At 44.5% G+C, this 24981-nt stretch overlaps 1 protein-coding gene across 1 annotated transcript in view; it reads right to left on the reverse strand.

Annotated features, from left to right (window-relative positions):
• Nucleotides 1-24981, reverse strand: part of LIX1 (limb and CNS expressed 1) — a 198072-nt gene that overhangs the window by 137484 nt on the left and 35607 nt on the right. The window contains exon 2 of the mRNA XM_077289588.1: nt 3798-3961. Within this exon, the coding sequence (XP_077145703.1) occupies nt 3798-3961 (164 nt within the window). The remainder of the gene's footprint in view (nt 1-3797; nt 3962-24981) is intronic.

Raw genomic sequence — 24981 nt, forward strand, 5'->3', positions numbered from 1 at the left:
TAAGCCTCGGTTCATCGGCCCGTACAAGATATTGGAGATTCTTAACCCTGTGTCCTTTCGTTTGGACCTCCCTGCATCTTTTTCTATTCATAATGTCTTCCATCGGTCATTGTTGCGCAGGTATGAGGTACCGGTTGTGCCTTCCGTTGAGCCTCCTGCTCCGGTGTTGGTTGAGGGTGAGTTGGAGTACGTTGTCGAGAAGATCTTGGACTCCCGTGTTTCCAGACGGAGACTTCAGTATTTGGTCAAGTGGAAGGGCTACGGTCAGGAGGATAATTCTTGGGTGACAGCCTCTGATGTTCATGCCTCCGATTTGGTCCGTGCCTTTCATAGGGCTCATCCTGATCGCCCTGGTGGTTCTGGTGAGGGTTCGGTGCCCCCTCCTTGAGGGGGGGGTACTGTTGTGAATTTGGTTTCTGGGCTCCCCCGGTGGTTACTGGTGGTACTGAACTTGTGTGCTTCATCTCCTCTGTTCACCTGTTTTCATCAGGATGTGGGAGTTTCTATTTAGCCTTGCTCCTCAGTCATTTCTATGCCGGCCAACAATGTTACCAGAAGCCTTTCTGTTGCATGTTCCTGCTCCTAGACTACTATCAGCTAAGTTGGACTTGTAGTCCTAAGATTGTTTTTGCATTTTTGTTCCAGTTCTCTGTGTTTGAATATTTCTGAGGCTGGAAGCTCTTGTGAGCTGAAATTGCCACTCTGGTGTCATGAGTTGATATTAGAGTCTTAAAGTAATTTCAGGATGGTGTTTTGAAAGGGTTTTCAGCTGACTGTGAAGTTCCCTTTTCTGTCTTCCTACTATCTAGTAAGCGGACCTCAATTTGCTAAACCTATCTTCATACTTCGTATGTCAATTTCCTCTAAAATCACCGACAATATATGTGGGGGCTACTGTCTGCCTTTTGGGGAAAATTTCTCTAGAGGTAAGCCAGGTCTGTATTTTCCTCTGCTAGGGTCAGTCAGTCCTCCGGCTGGCGCTGGGCGTCTAGGGATAAAACGTAGGCACGCTACCCGGCCACTGTTAGTTGTGCGGTAGGTTTAGCTCACAGTCAGCTCGAGTTCCCATCTTCCAAGAGCTAGTCCTTTTGTATGCTTTACTACGGTCTCTTGCCATTGAGAACCATGACAGATATCACTCCATAACAGAGATACAAAAATCAAGAAGGTGCTTGCAGAGCTAAACGCAATGACCTTCTACAGCTGGATCCAGGATGACTGTCTGTCACACCCGTGACAATTGCTCCTCTTTAAATGGGTTATTATATGAAAAAATCCCTGCAGTATTGTACAACATTATTTTAGCTTTATTGATGGAAAAAAACATGACTCTCCAGTGTATTTTTATCCCTTTTAATCTTTCTACTCACCACTCTGCAGCGCTTGTCTGTTCAATTACTACGGGCAAGCAGCACAATCATACCTACCTATCTATCTATCTATCTATCTATCTATCTATCTATCTATCTATCTATCTATCTATCTATCTATCTATCTATCCATGAAAGGGGAGGACATAATAAGGAAGTCACTGAAGAGCCTACATGTCTGTCCACCACTATCCACCAACATTTTGACCATATGTGAAATAACAGGGTGTGCTAATAAAGATAAAAAATACTAAAGAATATACAAAGCCCCACAATATTTTAAAAAGGATAAATGATGCAAATGTAACTATATTCAGCTTGAATACAAACATTTTTTTTCTGGCAACTATTACTTATATTTGGAAAATGTGTCCAAACAAACATTAAGTGCAATTTTAATTAGCGGTAACATACAGTAAATTAATGATTGAGGTAATCAATATATGAGACAAAAGTGTGATTTTCCAGGAACACGGTGGGGCTCTCTCTATGATGTGTAATATACCAGCACAGCTACGAAATCATCTGACCAAGTTCAACAAGTGTATTATGCAACATTATACCATAGGGGAACGCCTGACAATAATTTGCACAGTATTACACATGGGATACACAGAACCAATATTTACATTCTATCAAAACAATTTCATGGCCTAAAAATGGAAATAATATGGGAAAAGTCCTGGGAACATGGGAGACTAAAAACACTGCAGAATGTGGATAAGAACGCAGCAGATGTGGAACACAAACATAAATATTTGGCTAAGTGACTTTCTATCAGCATATTTCATCAGAGAGATCACATTAGTATGCAGGGAAATCTATAGATAAATATTTATACATCGTGCTGCATATTTGACATATTTTCACACACAGAGATGACTGTAATAATGAGACCAATTTCACGTAGACGCTGTATTTTCTAAAGAAAAATGTCTCCAGAGAAAGGAATATTGTTCTGTAGCCATTGGCTCGATTTAGATCAAACATTGCAAATTACTGCAGGTAGAATATAAGCACTACCGGATGACACCTTAGGAAGAGCTCCAAGGTGCAGCCTAAAATAAAAAGACAACTTCTTACCTCCTGCAGCAGCGCCGTTCCTCCGCTGTCCGTGCTGTGTCTCTTGGCCGTCATGAGATGTGGTTATGTCATCATCAGACACTGATTGGCTGCAGCTTTCACTATTCCATCAGAGAGAAAATACTCTGTCATGGAATATTAAAGGCTGCAGCTGATCAGTGAATGCCGATTATGATATCGTGTGCCAACCAGGAGGCACAGCACCGACATCAGAGGAATGGAGCTGTTTTGGGAAGGAGTCGAGCTATTTATAAGAGGCTGTCCAGTAGTAGACAACCCCTTTAATGCACAAGTAGTCTGTGTCTTAGCTTATGCTTGCCTGTCATTTATTTCCCATATTGTCAACTACTTGGTCGCATTATGCCATCATTATGACCAGTGACTTGTTGCACCGGGTAAAGCTTATGTCTGAAATTCACTTCCTCCATTTTCAGAGACCTTGGCTTCTGCTTTGACCCAAACTATGCTTTACACTGGAGCACCACCTGTGCATAAATGCTGTGGTGTATAAGCACAAGTTCACCATAAAGCTAAAAAAGTTAAAAATATGAGGCAATTGGTAGAACTATACAGGCACATGAACCTTAAAGTGGTACATTTTCAATAGGTCTTGGAATAAAAATAAGCTCCACAATTGGATGTGTTAAAAAAAAATATTCCAGTGCTGAGATAATCTTATAAATGTGTCCCTGCTGTGTACTGTGCAATGGCTGAAAGAACATGGTTAGCACACACCACAGCTCCTAGTCAGGGGAGGAAGCAAAAATGTAGAAAGACAGGACAGCACAGGGTGGCAACGGATTCTCTCTCAGGTAACACATTTCCCTGCCTGTTTTATCACAGCAGCGAGTGTTTCTGCCACGTCTCCAGCCCTCTGAGCTCATAATAAATCAAGTCAGTGACACATGAGCTCAGCGGCTGCCGAAGCGCTTACAACACTGACTTGATTTATGCTGAGCTCAGTGGGTTGGAGACGTGGCAGAAACACTCACTGCTGTGATAAAACAGGCAGGGAAATGTGTTACCTCACATAGAGCAGCAGTTGCAAGCCACTGCTACAGTATGTCATCTGTATACTCACTTTTTCTTCTTCCTCTGGCCAGAAGATGTGGTATGATCAGATTATGTTCCTGCACAACCAAACGCACTCATTATACAGTACACAGCAGGGGCACATTTGAAAAATCTCAGCACAAAAACATTTATTTTTTAAACATACCAAATAGTGAAATCTATTTTTATTCTAAGATCTATTGATTAAAATGTACTTTGTTCATGGGACAACCTCTTTAATAATGAGATCCTAAGTATCAATGTTACAATAAAAAGGAAAATCATTCTTACCTGAAAATTTCCAAAACAGCTTCCTCCAGGTAAAGTGACATAACAAACAAATGGTGGATCTGGAGATGGGACAGACTCATAGGCCACCAAGCTTTCACTGGGGAATATTGCCCTTCTTTTCTCTTTTTTCTCCCAGAACTCTTGAAGTAATGCAACTACGTTCACTGCAATGGATAAAGAGAATAGGAAGAATTACATAAATCTCCATTAACCCCTTAGTGACAGAGCCAATTTGGTACTTAATGACCGAGCCAATTTTTACAATTCTGACCACTGTCAATTTAAGAGGTTATAACTCTGGAACGCTTTATCGGATCCCGCTGATTCTGAGATTATTTTTTCAGGACATGTTGTACTTCAAGTTAGTGGTAACATTTCTTCGATATTACTTGCGATTATTTATGAAAAAAGTGGAAATATGGCGAAAATTTTTAAAATTTTGCAATTTTCAAACTTTGTATTTTTATGCCCTTAAACCAGAGAGATATGTCATGAAAAATAGTTAATAAATAACATTTCCCACATGTCTACTTTACATCAGCACAATTTTGGAAACAAAATTTTTTTTTTGTTAGGGAGTTATAAGGGTTAAAAGTTGACCAGCAATTTCTCATTTTTACAACACCATCTTTTTTTTAGGGACCACATCACCTTTGAAGTCATTTTGAGGGGTCTATATGAGAGAAAAATTCAAGAAGTTTATTAACCCTTTACGTGCATCACAGGAACTGAAACAATGTGGAAGAAAAAAATGAACATTTAACTTTTTTTTGCAAACATTTTACTTCAGAACCATTTTTTAAAATTTTCTCAAGTGTAAAAACAGAAATTTAACCACAAATTTTGTTGTGCAATTTCTCCTGAGTACGCCGATACCCCATATGTGGAGGTAAACCACTGTTTGGGCGCACCGCAGAGCTTGGAAGTGAAGGAGCACCGTTTGACTTTTTCAATGCAGAATTGGCTGGAATTGAGATCGGACGCCATGTCGCGTTTGGAGAGCCCCTGATGTGCCTAAACAGTGGAAACCCCCCACAAGTGACACCATTTTGGAAACTAGACCCCTTAAGGAACTTATCTAGATGTGTGGTGAGCACTTTGAACCCCCAAGTGCTTCACAGAAGTTTATAACGTAGAGCCGTGAAAATAAAAAATCGCATTTGTTTACACAAAAATGATCTTTTCTCCCACAAATTCTTATTTTCACAAGGGTAACAGGAGAAATTAGACCACAAAAGTTGTTGTGCAATTTCTCCTGAGTATGTCGATACCCCATATGTGGGGGTAAACCACTGTTTGGGCGCACCGCAGAGCTTGGAAGAGAAGGAGTGTCGTTTTACTTTTTCAATGTAGAATTGGCTGGAATTGAGATCGGACGCCATGTCACGTTTGGAGAACCCCTGATGTGCCTAAACAGTGGAAACCCCCCACAAGTGACACCATTTTGGAAACTAGACCCCTTAAGGAACTTATCTAGATGTGTGGTGAGCACTTTAAACCCCCAGGTGCTTCACAAAAGTTTATAACGTAGAGCCGTGAAAATAAAAAAATCGCATTTTTTCTACAAAAATGATCTTTTTGCCTCCAAATTTTTATTTTACCAAGGGTAACAGGAGAAAATGGACCCCAGAAGTTGTTGTACAATTTGTCCTGAGTACGCCGACACCCCATATGTGGGGGTAAACCACTGTTTGGGCGCATGGCTGAGCTCGGAAGCAAAGGAGCGCCATTTGACTTTTCAATGCAAAATTGACTGGAATTGAGATCGGACGCCATGTCGCGTTTGGAGAGCCCCTGATGTGCCAAAACAGTAGAAACCCCCCTCAAGTGACCCCATTTTGGAAAATAGACCCCCCAAGGAACTTATCTAGATATGTCGTGAGAACTTTGAATGCCCATGTGCTTCACAGAAGTTTATAATGCAGAGTAGTGAAAATAAAAAATATTTTTTTTTCCCACAAAAAAGATTTTTTAGCCCCCAAATTTTCATTTTCACAAGGGTAACAAGAGAAATTGGACCCCAAACGTTGTTGTCCAATTTGTCCTGAGTATGCTGGTACCCCATATGTGGGGGTAAACCACTGTTTGGGCGCACGGCAGAGCTCGGAAGGGAAGGAGCGCCATTTTGGAATGCAGGCTTTGATAGAATGGTCTGCGGGCGTTATGTTGCGTTTGCAGAGCCACTGATGTACCTAAACAGTAGAAACCCCCCACAAGTGACCTCATTTTGGAAACTAGACCCCCCAAGGAACTTATCTAGATATGTGGTGAGAACTTTGAATGCCCAAGTGCTTCACAGAAGTTTATAATGCAGAGTAGTGAAAATAGAAAATATTTTTTTTTTCCACAAAAAAGATTTTTTAGCCCCCAAGTTTTTATTTTCACAAGGGTAACAAGAGAAATTGGACGCCAATATTTGTTCTCCAATTTGTTCTGAGTATGCTGGTACCCCATATGTGGGGGTAAACCACTGTTTGGGCACACGGCAGAGCTCGGAAGAGAAGGAGCGCCATTTTGGAATGCAGACTTTGATAGAATTGTCTGTGGGTGTTATGTTGCGTTTGCAGAGCCCCTGATGTACCTAAACAGTAGAAACCCCCCACAAGTGACCAAATTTTGGAAACTAGACCCCCTACGGAACTTATCTAGATATGTGGTGAGAACTTTGAATGCTCAAGTGCTTCACAGAAGTTTATAATGCAGAGTAGTGAAAATAAAAAATATTTTTTTTTTCCACAAAAAAGATTTTTAGCCCCCAAGTTTTTATTTTCACAAGGGTAACAGGAGAAATTGGACCCCATAAGTTGTTGTCCAATTTATCCCGAGTACGCTGATGCCCCATATGTGGGGGTAAACCACTGTTTGGGTGCATGGCAGAGCTCAGAAGGGAGGGAGCACCATTTGACTTTTTTAGCGCAAAATTGGCTGTCGTGTTTGGAGACCCCCTGATGTACTTAAACAGTGGAAACCCCCCAATTCTAACTCCAACCCTAACCCCAACACACCCCTAACCCTAATCTCAACCCGATCCATAATCCTAATCACAACCCTAACGATAATCACAACCCTAACCCCAAAACAGCCCTAATCTCAACCCTAACCATAACCCTAATCAAAACCCTAAATTCAACACACCCCTAATCCTAATCTCAACCCTAACCTCAAACCTAACCCTAATCCCAATACACCCCTAACCCTAATCCCAACCCTAACCTTAACCCTAATCCCAACCCTAACCCTAATCCCAAACGTAACCCTAATCCCAAACGTATCCCTAATACCAACCCTAATCCAAACCCTAACCCTAACTCTAACCCTAACTTTAGCCCCAACCCTAACCCTAACTTTAGCCCCAACCCTAACCCTAATTTTAGCCCCAACCCTAGCCCTAACCCTAACTTTAGCCCTAACCCTAAATTTAGCCCCAACCCTAACCCTAAATTTAACCCTAACCCTAGCCCTAACTTTAGCCCCAACCCTAACCCTAAGGCTACTGTCACACTTGCGTCGTGTGGCATCCGTCGCAATCCGTTGTTTTGGACAAAAAACGGATCCAGCAAATGTGCCCACAGGATGCCTTTTTTGCCCATAGACTTGTATTGCCGACGGATGGCCACACGTTGCGTCCATCGTGCACTGGATCCGTTGTGTTTTGGCGGACCGTCGTCACAAAAAAAGTTCAATGTAACCTTTTTTGTGTACGTCGCGTCCGCCATTTCCACGCATGCGTGGCCGTAACTCTGCCCCCTCCTCCCCAGGACATAGACTGGGCAGCGGATGCGTTGAAAAACTGCATCCGCTGCCCACGTTGTGCACAATTTTCACAATGTGCGTCGGTACGTCGGGCCGACGCATTGCGACCGCACCGTACCGACGCAAGTGTGAAAGAAGCCTAAGGCTACTTTCACACTAGCGTCGTACTCGGCCCGTCGCAGTGTGTCGGGCCGATGTACCGACGCTAGCGTTGTAAGCGCCGCACAACGGGTGCAGCGGATGCTGTTTTTCAACGCATCCGCTGCCCCATTGTGAGGTGCGGGGAGGCGGAGGCGGCGTTCCGGCCGCGCATGCGCGGTCGGAAATGGCGGACACGTCGCACAAAAAAACGTTACATGTAGCTTTTTTTGTGCCGACGGTCCGCCAAAGCACGACGGATGCGACGTGTGGCACTCCGTCGCAATATGTCGCTAATGCAAGTCAATGGGGAAAAAACACATCCTGCAAGCACTTTTGCAGGATGCGTTTTTTCTCCAAAACGGCGCATTGCGACGGAAGCCAAAAAACGCTAGTGTGAAAGTAGCCTAACCCTAGCCCTAACCCTAGCCCTAACCCTAAATTTAGCCCCAACCCTAACCCTAAATTTAGCCCCAACCCTAACCCTAACCCTAATTTTAGCTCCAACTCGTCTCTCCTGCTGGCCGGCAGATGGCAGCAGATGGCGGGCGCACTGCGCATGCGCCCGCCATTTTCTTTCCCGAGGAAGAAGCCGGCCGGCAGGAGGAGACGCAGGAGGACCCAGGGACACCGGTAAGTATGATAGGGTCCCCGAATCCCATTTCTCTGTCCTCTGATGTGCGATCACATCAGAGGACAGAGAATTACAGATCGCTTTTTTTTTTTTTTTGCGGTCGCCGGTAAAGTTAATTACCGGTGATCGCAAAACAGGGGTCGGTAAAAACCGACCCCGATCATGTTCTTTGGGGTCTCGGCTACCCCCGGCAGCCGAGACCCCAAAGATCTTCCGGGGGCCGGGTGGCGGGCGCACTGCGCATGCGCCCGCCATTTTTTCCCCGGAAAAAGATGGCGGCGCCCATCGGGAGCCACGAGGAGCACCGCGGGAGATAGGTGAGTATTGGGGGGCTATCAGGGGCCATCGGGGACCCTATTTCTCTGTCCTCCGATGTGCGATCACATCGGAGGACAGAGAAATTAAATGGCAAATCGCATTTTTTTTTTTTTTGTTGCGACCGCCGGTAAACGGTTAATTACCGGCGATCGCAACTCGGGGGTCGGTAAAAACCCCCCGAATCATGTTCTCTGGGGTCTCGGCTACCCTCGGCAACAGAGACCCCAGAGAAAATCCGATTCTGGGGGGCGCTATTCACTTTTTCCACAGCGCCGTTAATTAACGGCGCTGTGGTTTAAGTACCCTTAGCGGCCGCCGTTAAAAAGCGTATCGGCGGTCGTTAAGGGGTTAATTCTGTTACTTTGTTTAGTGATTGGATTCTATATAATTTTATACTTAAGATGCAAGAAAGAAAGAAACTGCAATGTTTAATGTAAAACAGCAGACACTTTGTAAGTTTATTCTTATGTGAAATTAATTTGCATAAATGAAAATTTGCTGATGCAGTTTTTATTGTATGATGCAGTCAAATTCCAAATATGTCACCAGACAGATTACAGATATATCATAATAGAAACCCAAAGATCCTATATGGTACCTTAGCTAATTGAATGTAATATGTGGCATTTTGACATCTGTGTACTTTTCTTTATAAAGTAATTGCACATTATAATACTTAAAGGGTTTACCCAGTAATATTTAATTTTTTTCTTATGTGCCTAACAGCTTGAAAGCAGGTAGTTGCTGGATCCTCTGTTATGCCTCATCATGTCAATCTGCTTCTTATTTGTTTTTACTTCTGCTTTCTCACAACTCGCCCGCCCTTCAACACATTTTATGCACTCTCTCCATATCCACCCCTCCCTTCTCCCCTCTCCCATGTATAACTCTGAGGCTCTACTGACATTTCTTACCCACTCCAAACCATCGAATAGCTCCATGCAGCACTCAAAACGCTCATACAAATCATCCCACCTCCTGCTCTTTCTGTGTTTTTCTCCTTTTACTAGTTGCAGGCGACATCTCCCCCAACTCTGGGCCTCCCTCCACCAGCATACATTACTCTCCTCCAGCTGCATATAAAAACCCTGCTAATCTTATTAACATTCAGTGCATGCCTTCTCCTATCGCTTTCCACTGTGCTCTCTGAAATGCACGGTCTGTGTGTAACAAACTAACTTACATTCACAATTTCTTCCTCTCTAATTCCCTTAACCTTCTGGCTATTACAGAAACCTGGATCCAGCATTCAGACACCACCGCCGCTGCTGCTCTCTTGTTTGGTGGGCTGAAATTTTCACATACCGCCAGAGCTGAGGACAGGGTTTGCTCCTTTCATCACAATGTGCTTTCCAGGTCATCCACCCGGTTCCCTCACTTACATTTCCTTCCTTCGAAGTCCACTCCATCAGACTCTTTAAGCCCTTCTCCTTGTGAGTGGTGGTCATTTATCGCCCTCCAGGCTCCTCCCGCCAGTTTCTAGACCAATTTGCCACCTCGCTTACTCACTTCCTATCCTGTGACATACCCGCCCTCATCATGGGAGACTTTAACATCCCCATCAATGATCCCCTCTCCCAATCTGCCTCTCATCTTCTTTCTCTAACTTCTTCATTTGGCCTCACAGTTTACTAATTCTCCTACGCATGAGGACGGGAATACTCTGGACCTGGTTTTCTCCCATCCCGGCTCGTTGCACGACTTTACTAACTCCCCTCTCCCGCTCTCGGACGACAACCATCTTTCCTTCTCTGTCAAGAATTGTCTGCTCACCCGGGACACCCCCAACTACCACACTTATCAGAATACACGTACCATTAATACCCAGCAGCTTATGGACAATCTCCACACATCTTTAGCCCCCATCTCCTCCTCTCCTGTCCAGACTTAGCATTGTCACACTTCAATAATACACTGAAGAATGCCCTAAATGAAGCAGCACCTTCTACACGCAGAAAGACCCGACACCGACAATGGCAGCCCTGGCACACTATGCAAACACGCTTTCTTCAGCGTTGATCAAGGTGTGCAGAGCGGCAGTGGAGAAAATCTCTCTTAGCAGAAGACTTCATCCACTATAAGTTCATGCTCAAAACCTATAACTCTGCCCTTCATCTGGCCAAACAATCCTACTTCACCACACTCATTACCTCACTATCCAACAACCCAAAATTTTGAAACCTTTAAACTCCCTCCTGAAACCTAAAGTACAGGCCCCCCATCACCAACCTCAGCGGTGAGGATCTGGCCACTTATTTCCTAGAAAAAAATCAACCACATCCATCAGGATATCTCAGCCCAATCTCCTCAGTGCTTGGAGCCCCTGCCCTGCCGCACCTCAAGCTCACTAGACATCTTTGAGCCTGCTTCAGAAGAAGAAGTTTCCAAGCTCCTCGCTTCTGCTCGGCCTACCACCTGCAATAGTGACCCTATTCCTTCACATCTCCTGCAGTCTCTCTCACCAGTGGTCACCACTCACCTGACTAAAATATTTAACCTCTCTCTTTCTTCAGGTGTCTTTCCCTCCTCATGTAAACATGCCATCATAACCCCTTTACTTAAAAAGCCATCCCTGGACCAGAACTGCACTGCTAACTACAGACTTGTCTCTAATCTTTCCTTCATCTCTAAACTCCTGGAACGCTTGGTCCACTCCCATCTATTCCGCTATCTCTCGGATAACTCTCTTCTCAACCCTTTACACTCTGGTTTCCGCGCTTTACACTCCACTGAAACTGCCCTCAGTAAAGTCTCTAATGGTCTAATAACAGCTAAATCCAAAGGTCATTGTTCCCTGCTGATTCTCCTGGATCTCTCCGCAGCATTCGACACTGCGGATCATCAGCTCCTCCTCTCTATGCTCCGCTCTATAGGCCTCAAGGACACAGCCCTCTCCTGGTTCTCCTCCTACCTCTCTGACCGCTCCTTCACTGTATCTTTTTCTGGTTCCTTTTCCTCTCCTCGTCCCCTTACTATCAGGGTTCCACAGGGCTCAGTCCTAGGCCCTCTCCTCTTCTCTCTATACACTGCCCTTATTGGACAATCAGCAGATTTGGGTTCCAGTACCATCTCTATGCTGATGACACCCAATTATACACTTCTTCCCCTGACATCACACCTACCCTAATTCAAAATACCAAGGATTGTCTGTCTGCTGTCTCTAACATCATGTCCTCCCTCTATCTGAAACTAAATCTCTCCAAAACGGAACTTCTTGTGTTTCTCCCTTCTACTAAGCTCACTATACCCAACATCAAAATTACCCTGGAGGGTTCAACCATAACTCCTAAGCAGCATGCCCGCTGTCTTGGGTCACATTCGACACCGAACTTTCTTTTACTCCCTATATCCGATCACTCACTCGCCCTTGGCACCTGCATCTTAAAAACATCTCCAAAATCCGACCTTTTCCCACCTTTGAAACTACTAAGACTCTTACTGTCGCTCTTATTCATTACCGTCTGGACTACTGCAACTCTCTTCTGATCGGTCTCCCTCTTACCAAACTTTCTCCTCTCCAATCTATCATGAATGTGGCAGCCAGGGTCATATTTCTGTATAGCCGCTTCACCGATGCCTCCATCTTGTGCCAGTCATTACACTGGCTACCCATTCCAGCAGGGACGTCACTCCTAATGTCACTGTTTAAATTGTCTTAACTTGTATTGAATTTATTGTCTGTAAATGTCCCCGCCTAATTGTAAAGTGCTGCGGAATATGTTGGCGATATATAAATAAAAATTATTATGCCTAGCGCCGATTTCTGCTAGCTCAAAGTGGTCACGGGCCCCTCTTGTAGCTTATAGTGATGTCACTTCGACAGAGCATCTGGTTATCTTCCACTCTGCTGTTGACAGGCGTAATTGTAGATGTGATGCTGATTGACAGCCGACCCCCTGCTGTATAACTAAGGAGAGGTGGCTGTCAATCAGCATGACTTCAGCAGTAGATTTTCCCTGACTTCAGGAAACTTTTGACTGTCAATCATAGCGCTGGGGGCAGGAAAAAGAAGATGAAACTAAATATTGATGAAGCACATGCCTGCTAAACCACCCACCTTACAGGATTTACCTATCGCCGTTCTAGTGACACATCCGCTATAAATGTAAATAGGTCTAAAACTATATTCGGATTTCAGGAGATAATGTTAAAAGGGGCAGAACATCTTTTTTTGGTAAAAAAAAAATAAATAAAGAGCCAAAAAACCCAAAACACTGTTTTGTAGCCACCGCTATGTGAAGGTATTGGATGATTTTGTTTTAATAAGCGCTGTATACATCTCTAAGCAGCAAGCTGTTCCTAGTGGCAGCTGTGTATATAGCTCATAATGCTCTGGGGTGAGCTGAAGGGCCAATCAGTTAGGCGTTGTGTGCTAGAAATCCTGGTAGGACATTTATAACTTATGGGGTGCGGAGTGAAGGAAAAATGTTGGGGTCAGAGTTTTCCAAAATATACCAAGCACTTTGGAAAATGTTAGTACAAGGCTTGAATAGCTGTCATTGTTTTTTGCATTTCTGTAATAGACACAGCATTGGTTTCTCTCCAGATATGTACTATATAATATTGCTACATCATGATTTCTTATTTCACCCTTGGCTCTACTGAGCGGCTTATATTTCTACAGGGGAGATGGCTGAATGGGAAATATCAAACTAGCAAGTTAACATCTCATACTGATGATGTCAAATAAACTATTACCGTACATTTTCGGTTTGGATCTCAGAAAGTAATGAATGATTGGAACAGCCCTGAGCTGCAAACATTCACAAAGTCTTACAAAATCCCTGTTGGAGTGATTTTGGCTTGGCTGTTCTACAGGAATACAGCATCTTAGTCAATCTACACAGAACATAAGATTCAGTTTTTAAAACCTTTCAATCACCTGTAACATCAAAGGATATTCTATAAAAATGTCAAATAAACTCCAGCCCAAGTCTGCGAAGCAGAAGTTAGAGTCCATTTAAATCAACTTCAGCTGTCAGGCTTTCTTTTCTAGGGTACATTATGGAACATATTATACCTGAATTCAGCCTTATTCTGCAGAGCATGGTTATTTTTATGGTATATATATATATATATAGATATATATATATATATATATATATATATATATATATATATATATATATAAATAAACAGAACTGTTGCAGTAGAAATATAGGTAATAGAGAAGAATTGCTTGAAATTCGAATTCGACCAGCTTTACTGAATTATTAAAAACATGCAGCTTGTGGCAAACCGATTTGTGGTGAATTGAAAGTACTACAAAGTCTACAATTGTCCTAAAAAGATGCATATGACACGGTCTCCTGTGTCCAACTAATTTCAAACTCTTTAACACAAACATGATCTTAGTAATGTCACCAAAGTGACTACATACTTGGCTATGTACTGTCTATAGAGTTTGTTCAGTGTTTTATACCTTTATCTTTCTTTATGGCTATGCTATGAGATGTGACGTCTTCTCACAATCCAGATTCACCACAAAATGACTGCTGCATTTCCTGCATCTGCTTTTATACAAGCAATGATAGTCCCTCCTGATTGGCTATGCTGTACCATCTCACTTGATAGCTGAAAGGCATTATGGGGAAGCACACACAGCTCAGTCCAGGTCACGTGAGCTCTCTTTGGCTAATAAAATCTTCTGCAATGAGTAAAATGGCGATGGCTATTTTAGGCAATTCGTGAAAAGCGTATCGCAAATTATTCAAATTCTACAGATTCAGCAAATTCCTAAAAGTTCAACACAAATTCAATTCTCATTTAAAATGATTTGCTCATTTCTAATAGTCAAGAAATAAACAATATAGATGTCTGCAGGCTCGGACTGGCACCAGGCACTGACACCTGCTGGCATACTGGCCAGCAGCTGCCTAGGGCCCCCACTGCTCCATGGCTATAGGGCCCCTGAGTCAAGGGGGCAAGCCCTGTGCCAGTAGCAGCAGCTGGAGACAGGCTCCAGTCCCTGCTGCTAAATCCAAATGAATATTCACGCTTCCCCACGCCCCTATGGGCGTGGAGAGGCGTGAATACCATTTCTCTTTAATAGCGGGCAGCGTTAGCCGCAGGGTGCAGCTAACACTGCCCGCATGTAAAACCGCCCACACACACACACTCACAAAGTACCGCACACCCACACAGCACCGCACCGCACACATACACACGCAGGCACACAGACTCACAGAGCAGCTCTCCTCCCGGCGTCCTGCTTCCTGTCTGAGACAGCCCAGCTGGATGACATCATCCAGCATGCTGCTGTCTCAGTCAGAAAGCTTCCAGGAATCCAGCAAGGAAGAGGCTGCTGGAATGAGCTGCTGCTGCGGTGAGGTGAGCTGTGCGGTGTGTCTGCGTGTGTGTGTGTGTGTGAGAGTGAGTGAGAGTGTGTGTGTGTATGTGAGTGTGTGTGTGTGTGTATGTGTGAGTGAGTGAGAGTGTGTGAGTGAGTGAGAGTGTGTGTGAGTGAGTGAAAGTGTGTGTGTGTGAGAGAGTGTGTGTGTGTGTGTGTGAGATGAGCTGCGGTGAGCTGTGTGTGTGTGGTGAAGGACAATGATATTGGTGGGGGAGGCAATGATGGAGGTGATGGGCAATGATGGTGGTGGGGGGAGACAATGATGGAGGTGATGGGCAATGATGGTGGGGGGGAAGACAATGATGGAGGTGATGGGCAATGATGGTGGTGGTGGTGAGGCAATGATGGAGGTGAGGGGAGGCAATGATGGAAGTGATGGGCAGTGATGGTGGGGGAGACAATGATGGAGGTGAGTGGCAATTATGGTGAGGGAGGGAATGATGGAGGTGATGGGCAATGAGGGTGAGAAGAGGCAATGATGGTGGGGGAGGCAATGATGGAGGTGATAGGTAATGATGGTATGGGAGGCAATGATGGAGGTGATAGGCAATGATGGTGGGGAGGGAATGATGGAGGTGATGGGCAATGATGGTGGTGGGGGGAGGCAATGATGGAGGTGATGGGCAATGGTGGTTGTGGGAGGCAATGATGGAGGTGATGAAATGGGCAACGGTGGTGGTGGGAGGCAATGATGGAGGTGATGGGCAATGATGGTGGTGGGAGGCAGTGATGGAGGTGATGAAATGGGCAATGATGGTGGTGGGGGGAGGCAATGATGGAGGTGATGGGCAATGATGGTGGTGGGGGAGGCAATGATGGAGGTGATGGGCAATGATGGTGGTGGGAGGCAGTGATAGAGGTGATGAAATGGGCAATGCTGGTGGTGGGGGGAGGCAATGATGGAGGTGATGGGCAATGATTGTGGTGGGGGAGGCAATGGAGGTGATGGGCAATGATGGTGGTGGGGGAGGCAATGATGGAGGTGATGAAATGGACAATGATGGTGAGGGAGGAGGCAATGATGCAGGTGGTGGAATGGGCAGTGATGGAGGTGGTGGGGAGAATGATGGAGGTGGTGATGAGGACAATGATGGGGGTGGAGAGGGGCTACATTATATTCTGTGAGGGGACTGCATTATTCTCAGGGGACTACATTATATTTTGGGGGCTACATCATACTATGTGAGGGGGCTACAATATACTCTATGGGGGGGCTGCATTATATTCTGTGGTGGGGCTGCATTCTCTCAGTTGACTACATTATGTTCTGTGGTGGCTGCATTATACTATATGAGGGTGCTACATTATATTCTATGGTGGGGACTGCCTGAGGGGTTTGCATTATATTTTGTGGGGTGCTTCATTATATTCTATGAGAGGGGACTGCGTTATATTTTATGAGGGGGCTAAATTATATTCTGCGAGGGGGCTAAATTATATTCTGCGAGGGGGCTAAATTATATTCTGCGAGGGGGCTACCCCAACCCTTGCTACATAATTAAGATGTGAACTACCTTATATTATACCCTGATATTAGCGCTTATCCCCTTAATGACAGCCAATACATCTTTTAACTGACCTGAGATATAAGAGAATAGCCTCCCCATACAGGTGACAATCCCGCAGATGTCAGCTGTGCACTATAGCTGACAACTTGCTGTATCAGCCATGATCAGTGTTTGCACCGTCCAAATCTATTTAACCCCTTAGATGCTGCTGTCAATAGTGACAACATCATTATAAATGGTTAACAGAGTGTGAGGGCTTCCTCTTTATCCAAATTGGTGCCCTTAGATCATGATTGTGTGGTCCTGATGTTTGCCATGGCAATTCACGACCAAATAGCGGCCTTACAGTCTGACAGCTCTAGTAATCTGTTCAGAAGTTAGAGGCATTTAGGTGATAAAAATACACATTTTCATTTCTGTCATACCACTTTGCATTAATTCCTGTAAAGCACCTGAAGGGTTAATAAACTACCTGACAGTAGTTTTCAATATGTCAGGGGGTGCTGTTTTTAAAATGGTATCATGTTTTGGGGTTTCCCAATATATGAGACCCCTAAAGTCACTTCAAACATGGATAAGTCCCTAAAAAAAATTTTTTTTGTCAATTTCCTTGAAAAAATGAAAAATTGGTGCTACATTTTTAAACCTCCTAAAATGCTAACAAAATAAAATAACATTTTACAAATGGTGCTGAGGTAAAGCCGACATGTGGGAAATGTTATTTATTAATGGTTTGCTGTGGTATGACCATCTGGATTAAAGGGATAATCATTAAAATTTTGAAAATTGCTAATTTTTTAACATTTTTCTCAAATGTTTGATATTTTTTATAAATAAACACAAAACATATTGACCTAAATTTACCATTATCATAAAGTATAATATGTCATGAAAAAACAATCTAAAAATCACTGGGATTTGTTGAAGCATTCCAGAGTTATTACCACATAAAGTGACACTAGACAGATTTCAAAAATTTGGCTCCGTCACTAAGGGGATAAACTGCACAATTGGTGGTCTTGTATCTATTTCTATGTAGCTACTTAGTGGGCCCCAAGAATGATTTTCTCTGGTGGGCTCAAGGTGCTCCAGTTCGATGCTGGGTGTCTGCTATAAAAAAATAAGAATTTGTACCTTCTTCCCTTTTGCTATAGCATATCTATGCCATTAGGATTTTTAGGGTATTTTGATATAATGTATCCTTACTGCTGAGGCTTGTGATTGGTTGCAGTGATCAGGTGACTTCACTGGCGCATAATTGCATTTGCCTCTGATAACGTGCTATTTCAGTTACTTAATTATTGCAGTCAATCATAGGTCTCAGCAATCAGCTGACCAAAAAAATGGGACATCACACATCCTCTCTAGGCACAGAACACCGGAGCTTATATGAATAGCCTGGAATCCTTTCTGGCTATTGGTCCCTTCCCAGAATATTACTATCAGTTCCCAGCTGTCGACTTTCCCTCAGCTGGTTATAAAAACTAAGGGTGACCCCATGCCGGTTTTTAATTCAATTATTTATTTAATACATGCTACACAGACAGCGGATGCTGCCTCCAACTGCCATCAGCGTCGCCTGGTCTCCTACTGCCATTACCTGGAAACAGTGCAAATTCTACTGCTTTTCCCTGGTGCCGTTACGTGTCACACTGATGAAACACGAATGTCATCTATGTGCACATGTGTAGCACGCATTTTGTCCATGCTGCATGAAACAAAGGACTTGTTTGTGTGCACCACCATTGAATACAATGGGTGTGTGTATGCCTGCATTTGTAGTCCTTAAAACCGCATACGAACATAACAAACAGACTTGTTATAGAAATTTCATTTCCACCGTGCTTTTTATGTACTCAGAATAAACTGACCTGCGGTGCGTGTTTCAAATCTGCAACATGTCATTTCTCTTGCGGATATGCAGAGTTTCCTGTGTGGATTTTCCCCTTGACTTCCACAGGTAAAATTCACAGGTAAAAATGTACATAAGGCGGAAACGCATAAGAAAAAGCATAGTCAAATCAAAATACCAGAACGTATCAAAAACAGAGCAGCTTTATTTAAAACATGACACACCAAAAACAGACAAAAGAGCAGCCTCAAAAACGCATGTTAAAAAAAAACGAACACAAAAACACAATGAAAAACAGCAATTTAAGTAATAGGTGCATAAATTCTGCTGTGTCAAAAAATTCAACAAAAGCTCATGGTGGCCTAAGGGTAGTGGCACAAGATCGTTTTCTCCTCATCTGACAAAAATGGTCTGATTATTCAGATCAGACTTTGACATCCATTTTTCTTGGATGTGGAAAGAAAAAAGAAAAAATGTTTCTCCATATTGTCATTACTTTCATTGCCAATTTTGATTCAACACTCAGATCAAGATTGGACATGTCTCTGATTATTTCCACTCAGTCCAAAAGATACAAAAATAAAATCGAACATGTACACAGCCCCATAGAATATCATAGGTACAAGTGCTACCCATAAAAACCACAGATAGCACTTGTCTGAGAAAATCAGTCATGTGCACAAGCCCCAAGAAATACTGGTTTCCATTCTGATGGACTTGGCCCGGAGGCTCCAGTGTTAGTGTGCAGCTTTCAAAAACAGGGCCCATTAAAATTATCTGATTATTGGGGCAGCATTTTTTGTTACAACCCTATTAGAGGGATTTATAGGGGTTTTCTACATCAAACTATGCATTTTTGTCAGAAGAGATACCTGCCAGGGTATAAATCTACCTATTAATAATAGTATTTTAGAATAACGAGGATATGCCAAGTGAAAGAGAAGCAGTGGTGATAAGTCAAAGAAGGTCATATAGGGTAATGGTGCTGCATAAGAACCTAGTATGGATCAACTAATCATCATGTAGTTACAAACATACATTTGAAGGATTTGTCACCAGTGTAATGTATGAACAGATCATACAGGCCACAAAGGCGGCACTAGTACAGACTCCATGCTTACCCATGCAAACTGTCAAACACCACAGCAAAAAATGTCCCGACGCGTGTTTCGCCCACGTGCTTTGACACTCCCCTTCAGAAAGCACGGGGTGCGAAACACGCGTCGGGCGTTTTTTGTGGTGGTGTTTGTGACCTGGCAGTTTACATCACGGGTAAGCATGAAGTCTGTACTAGCGCCGCATTTGTGGCCTGAGTGATCTGTTCATACATTACACTGGTGACAAATCCTTGAAATGTTTGTTTGTAACTACATGACGATTAGCTGATCCACACTAGGTTCCAATGTGGCACCATTACCCTATTTGACCTTTGACTTATCAACACTGCTTCTCTTTCACTTGGCATGCATATGCCCTTTCCTTTTGTGATATACTGCATGTCTTTTAAATATATGATCAATAAAATGTAATGATTGTATTCTTTTATTCTTTATTCTCTTCCCTCTCCTCTCCAGGTCCACAATCCCAACCCCACTCCACAAACTTGCATATATAACACCACAGTAGCTGCAGCTCTGGAATCGGTTGCCCCTCTCACACATACCAAAGCTCGCAAAAATCAACAGACAGCCCTGGCATACCAGTCTGACCAAAGAATTGAGACGGGCTTCCAGGGTTGCTGAGCGGAGATGGAAAAGATCCCACTCCAATGAGGACTTCATCGCATTCAAACAGTCCCTCACTACTTTCAAGGCCATACTTGCTGCAGCAATACAAACCTACTTTAACATCCCTGCCGGCTTCACTGCATGGCTTCCCATCTCCCCTCCTACTCACCACTCCGGGCCATGCTGTGAGTTCTGTCCTCTGCCGGCTCTATGTTCCATGTCCATGTTCTGGGCATCATATCCTTGCTTGCTGCATACTTCATGTCAGTATGCTTAGGGCGCGGCCCCGGCACTTCCTGTTTCTTATAGAGACTGTGTGCACCTTCCTAAGGTGTCCTCTGCCAATTGCCAGGAGACATCAGGTACTAAAGGCATTCCCACCCCTAGGGGGATGCCTGAGCAACAAACTCTGCCAGTCTGTCTTTGGCTACCGAGTTGCCAGGTCCCGTCCTGCTATTTCTCTTTGCCACCCAGGGGGCTTCGTACCCTTGCCCCGGTGCCTGTGTTCTGTGTCCCTCGTTTCTGCCTTCCAGGAGGCTGCATTCCCTGGCATGAATCCTTGGTCCTTTACCTGTACCTGTACCAGATCCTGTCTGAACTGAGTCTTATACCTGTGTCCGTTTGTACCCCTGTCTATAGCGTTCCCTATCCCTCTGTGTGTTTCCTTGTGTTCACTCCCTTTGCTCTTTGCTCCGCAACCTGCGGCGTTGCGCTTTGCTTCACAACCTGCGGCTCTGCTCTTTGCTCTGCAACCTGTGGCTCTGCTCTTTGCTCCGAACCTTGCGGTTCGGCTCTGTTCACCGCAACCTGCGGTTCCCCTCTGCTCGCCGCATTCTGCGGTTCTGCTCTACACCCATCTCACCTCCTGTGGCTCTGCCCTTCTCTCCGCATTCTTTGGCTTTGCTCTGCTCCCGTTCCGTGCCCTGTGTGTCCTTGTCCTTCTAAGGCCCCTTTCACACATCAGTTTTTTGCCATCAGTCGCAATCCGTTGAATTATGAAAAAAACGGATCCAGTGTCTTGTATTAGCGACGGATGGCCTCACGTTTCATCCGTCGTTCACCTGATCCGTCGAAAATTGTTTGTCCGGCGGCCGGAGACAACGGACAAAGAAACATTTTTTGTGTACGTCGCAAAAAAGGACAGCGACGGATCTATCGCCATCCGTCGTTTGCTAGAATGGAAGCCTATGGTGCCGGATCTGTCAAATGATGGAATCCGGCGACGGATTCCGTTTTTTTTAACTGAGCATGCTCTGATCCAATTAGCCAGATCCGCTAGTCAGGTCCGTCCAATAAATGGATCCATCACATCAGTTTTTCACTGATCCGTCGAGCCAACCGATTGTGACTGACGGCAAAAAGCTGATGTGTGAAAGGGGCCTAATCTGAACTGGTTCCTTACAGTTCCTGTCCCTCCAGTCTGAACTAGTTCCTAACAGTTCCCTACTCGTACCTGCCTGTGTTCCTGCCCTACCCGTTAAGATCCCGATTCCTTCAGTGGGCTCCGTGTCCGCCTGTCTGCCAGAGTGCCAGCCGTGCCCGCCTGCCAGAGTGCCAGGTGTGCTCGCCAGAGTGCCAGCCGTGCCCACCAGAGTACCAGTCAAGCTCGTCTGTACTTGCTTGCACCTGTCACTAGTGTTTCGTCCCTCAGTGGGATCAGCTGCTACAGCCAGACACTGCCCTGGAGTGGTACCTTGCAGTTACCTGCCGCACAAGCATGACCTCACCATCAGACGTGTTGTGAAATTGGATTCTGGGCTCCCCCGGTGGCCACTGGTGGAATTGAACTTGTGTTCATCATCCTCTCTGTTCACCTGTTCCCATCAGGATGTGGGAGTCTCTATATAACCTTGCTCCTCTGTCAGTTTCATGCCGGTCATCAATGTAATCAGAAGCCTTTCTTTGCATGTTCCTGCTACTAGACAACTCCCAGCTAAGTTGGACTTTCGTCCTTGTTTGTTTTTGCATTTTGTTCCAGTTCACAGCTGCTGTTTCGTTACTGTGTCTGGAAAGCTCTTGTGATCTGAAATTGCCACTCTGGTGTTATGAGTTAATACTAGAGTCTTAAAGTAATTTCTGGATGGTGTTTTGATAGGGTTTTCAGCTGACCATGAAAGTGCCCTTTCTGTCTTCCTGCTATCTAGTAAGCGGACCTCGATTTTGCTAAACCTATTTTCATACTACGTTTGTCATTTCATCTAAAATCACCGCCAATATATGTGGGGGCCTCTGTCTGCCTTTTGGGGAAATTTCTCTAGAGGTGAGCCAGGACTGTATTTTCCTCTGCTAGGATTAGTTAGTCCTCCGGCTGGCGCTGGGCGTCTAGGGATAAAACGTAGGCACGCTACCCGGCCACTGTTAATTGTGCGGCAGGTTTAGTTCATGGTCAGTTTAGATTCCATCTTCCAAGAGCTAGTTCTTATATATGCTGGGCTATGTTCTCTAGCCATTGAGAATCATGACACAGACGCTCCAGTGAACATCAAGGTAGCTGCTTAGTCATGCCCCTTCCAGAGTAGTCTGGTTTGTGGCACATTGGGGCCACAATCCCAGTCTTGCTCCTCTCAGTCAGGGAATGAGCATTACACCTACTTCTCATCTCTCATATACTCCCTGTCTCACCCGCCTAAACAGTTATTCAAAACTTTCAATTCTCTCCTCCGTTCCCCAGCACCTCCTCCATCTCCACTCATCTCAGCTGAAGACTTTGAGGTTATCAACCTTCTGCTTGAGAAATGAGGCAGAGACAGTTTTGGTCGGCAACCCCCAGAGCCCTTCCCGCTAACTGCTCAGCCCTCCGCCTACAAGACCAACTTCTCCACCATTACAGAAGATCGACTCTCCACTCTACCTTCAAGATTACATCTCACCACCTATGCACTTGATCCGATCCCATGCCACTTCATCCCAAACCTCACCACAGTCTTCATCGCAACCCTAACCCATATCTTCAACCCATCACTAACTGGTGTTTTCTCCTCAATCTTTAAACATGCCTCAATCATACCTATCCTCAAAAAGCCGTCTCTTGACCCATCCTCTGTATCTAGCTATCGCCCTATATAACTTCTCCCCTATGCCTTAAAACTACTGGAACAACACGTCCATCTTGAACTGTCCGCCCACCTCTCTTCTTGCTCCCTCTTTGACCGCTTACAATCTGGCTTCTAGCCGTAACACTCCACTGAAACTGCCCTAACTAAGGTCACCAATGACCTATTAACTGCCAAGGCTAAGCAACACTACTCTGTCCTCATCCTCCTGGACCTGTCCTCTGCCTTTGACACAGTGGACCATTCCCTATTATATTACCCTCTCATCTCTTGGCTTCACTGACTTGGCCCTATCTTGGATCTAGTCATACCTAACAGACTGGACATTCAGTGTCTCCCACTCGCACACCACCTCCTCACCTCGCCCCCTATATGTCGGAGTCCCGCAAGGTTCAATCCTAGGGCCCTTGCTCTTCTCCATGTACACCTTCGGCCTCGGACAGCTCATAGAATCTCACGGCTTTCAGTATAACCTCTATGCTGATGACACACAGATCTACAGCTCTGGACCAGATATCACCTCCCTACTAACCAGAATCCCTCAATGTTTGTCTGCTATTTCATCTTTCTCCTCCACTAGATTTCTAAGACTTAGTATGGACTAAACAGAATTCATCATCTTTCCCCCATTTCACTAGACCCCCTCAATGGACCTATCCATTAAATGGCTGCCCACTCTCCCCAGTTGCACAATCTCGCTGCCTCGGGGTAATCCTTGACACTGATCTCTCCTTCAAACCACATATCCAAGCCCTTTCTAATTCCTACCAACTTCAACTCAAAAATATTTCACAGATCCGTACATTCCTCAACCAAGAATCTGCAAAAACCCTAGTCCATGCCCTCATCATCTCTCGTCTTGACTACTGCAACCTCCTGCTCTGTGGCTTCCCCTCTAACACACTTGCACCCCTCCAATCTATTCTAAACTCTGCTGCCCGACTTATCCACCTGTCCCCCCGCTATTCCCCGGCCTCCCCCTCTGTCAATTTCTGCACTGGCTCCCCATTACCCAAAGACTCCAGTTAAAAAACCCTAACCACGGCATACTAAGCCATCCACAACCTGTCTCCTCCATACATCTGTGACCTCATTTCCCGATACCTACCAGCGTGCAACCTCCGATCCTTACAAGATCACCTTCTCTACTTCCCTCTTATCTCCTCTTCCAACAATCGCATAAAAGATTTCTCCCGTGCATCACCCCTACTCTGGAACTCTCCACCACAACATATCAGACTATTGCCTACCATGGAAACCTTCAAAAAGAATCTGAAGACCTGCCTCTTCTGATAAGCCTACAACCTGCATTAACCACCGGTCAACTAAGCCACTGCACGACCAGCTCTACCCTCGCCTACTGTATCCCCATCCATCCCTTGTAGATTATGAGCCCTCGTGAGCAGGATCCTCTCTCCTCCTGTACCATTGTGACTTGTATTGTTTAAGATTATTGTACTTGTTTTTATTATGTACACCCCTCCTCACATGTAAAGCGCCATGGATTAAATGGCGCTATAATAATAATAATAATAATAATTCTTGGGTATTAGTGGTTTATGGATACTTTGTATTCTTCTCTAGGTGATATATGATTCATTCCACTATAAGTAAATAACTATGTGTTAATGGAGAGACAAATATAGATATGTCTGTAGCCAGCATTACTATTCTTTTATGATTCTTGAATATTTGTTTCTATTAATATTAGTGTAGGGATCTATGAATTGCCAAAACTGAGCTGTGAGATAGTCATGATGAGGTGAGCTCTGCGCAGGCCTAAATGTCTACGTGGTTTTCATATGGACCGTCTAGAACGATAATTATTTGCTGATCTGGTATATATGCA

The sequence above is a fragment of the Ranitomeya variabilis genome, chromosome 1 (assembly GCF_051348905.1).
Source record: "Ranitomeya variabilis isolate aRanVar5 chromosome 1, aRanVar5.hap1, whole genome shotgun sequence".
NCBI classification, from domain to species: Eukaryota; Metazoa; Chordata; class Amphibia; order Anura; family Dendrobatidae; genus Ranitomeya; species Ranitomeya variabilis.